The 717-nt window shown below is 64.4% G+C and overlaps 1 protein-coding gene across 1 annotated transcript in view; it reads right to left on the bottom strand.

Annotated features, from left to right (window-relative positions):
* TMEM214 (transmembrane protein 214) overlaps positions 1-717 on the bottom strand; it is an 11,653-nt gene extending 10,936 nt beyond the window's left edge. Inside the window, exon 1 of the mRNA XM_014946360.1 lies at positions 505-717. Within this exon, the coding sequence (XP_014801846.1) occupies positions 505-717 (213 nt within the window). The remainder of the gene's footprint in view (positions 1-504) is intronic.

Raw genomic sequence — 717 nt, 5'->3', positions numbered from 1 at the left:
GGGGGGGGGGGATGTCCTTGGTCACTTGGGGCTTCCCCTTTGGACACAGGCCCTCAACGCCCAGGAGAGACAGCGGGTCCTGCTGGAGCGGGTGCTCGGACCCGTGAAGTGAGAGTCTGGGATCCTGAGTGTAGAAATCTGTGTGGAAACCGCAAATTAGCTGGGCAAATCGTCCCAGGCACGAGCTCCGTCAGAACACCGGGACACCAAAGTAAACAGAAACATTGTATCTATCATTAAACCACGCTGACCAGGGGAGAGCGCGAACGCAGTCCCCCACTACCACAAATTATGCAGTCGAGTTTCCCGCATTTGGGGAAATCGCAGGGGTCAGCACACCCGGAGTGCAGGGGATGAGCCTCGCCCTGGGAAAACCACCTGCCTGATCATGGTGTCTCCCCTGCCAGGTAAGTATGCATACATACCCCCACGCACAACACCACAACCGCACGCACACACACACAACACACGGACACCAACACACGCCCCCCCACAAACACACACGCGCCCAAACCGCCTCTCGCCCCCCGCCCGCTCCCGCCGCCTGCGACCCCCGCACCGCCCGCCTGCCCCCGCAACCGCCGCCGGCCCGTCGGGACGGGCTCCCGTCATGCGCGGCGGGCTGGCTCTCATCTGCATGGACACGCCCCCGACGCACCTTGGACACGCCCCCGTCGGGCCCCGGAGCCGCTCTGCCGGCCGCGGCGCGCTCCACAT

The sequence above is a fragment of the Calidris pugnax genome, unplaced genomic scaffold (assembly GCF_001431845.1).
Source record: "Calidris pugnax isolate Ruff unplaced genomic scaffold, ASM143184v1 scaffold165, whole genome shotgun sequence".
NCBI classification, from domain to species: domain Eukaryota; kingdom Metazoa; phylum Chordata; class Aves; order Charadriiformes; family Scolopacidae; genus Calidris; species Calidris pugnax.
The sequence above is the reverse complement of the archived record's forward strand: the minus strand, read 5'-3'. Positions and strand labels throughout refer to the sequence as shown.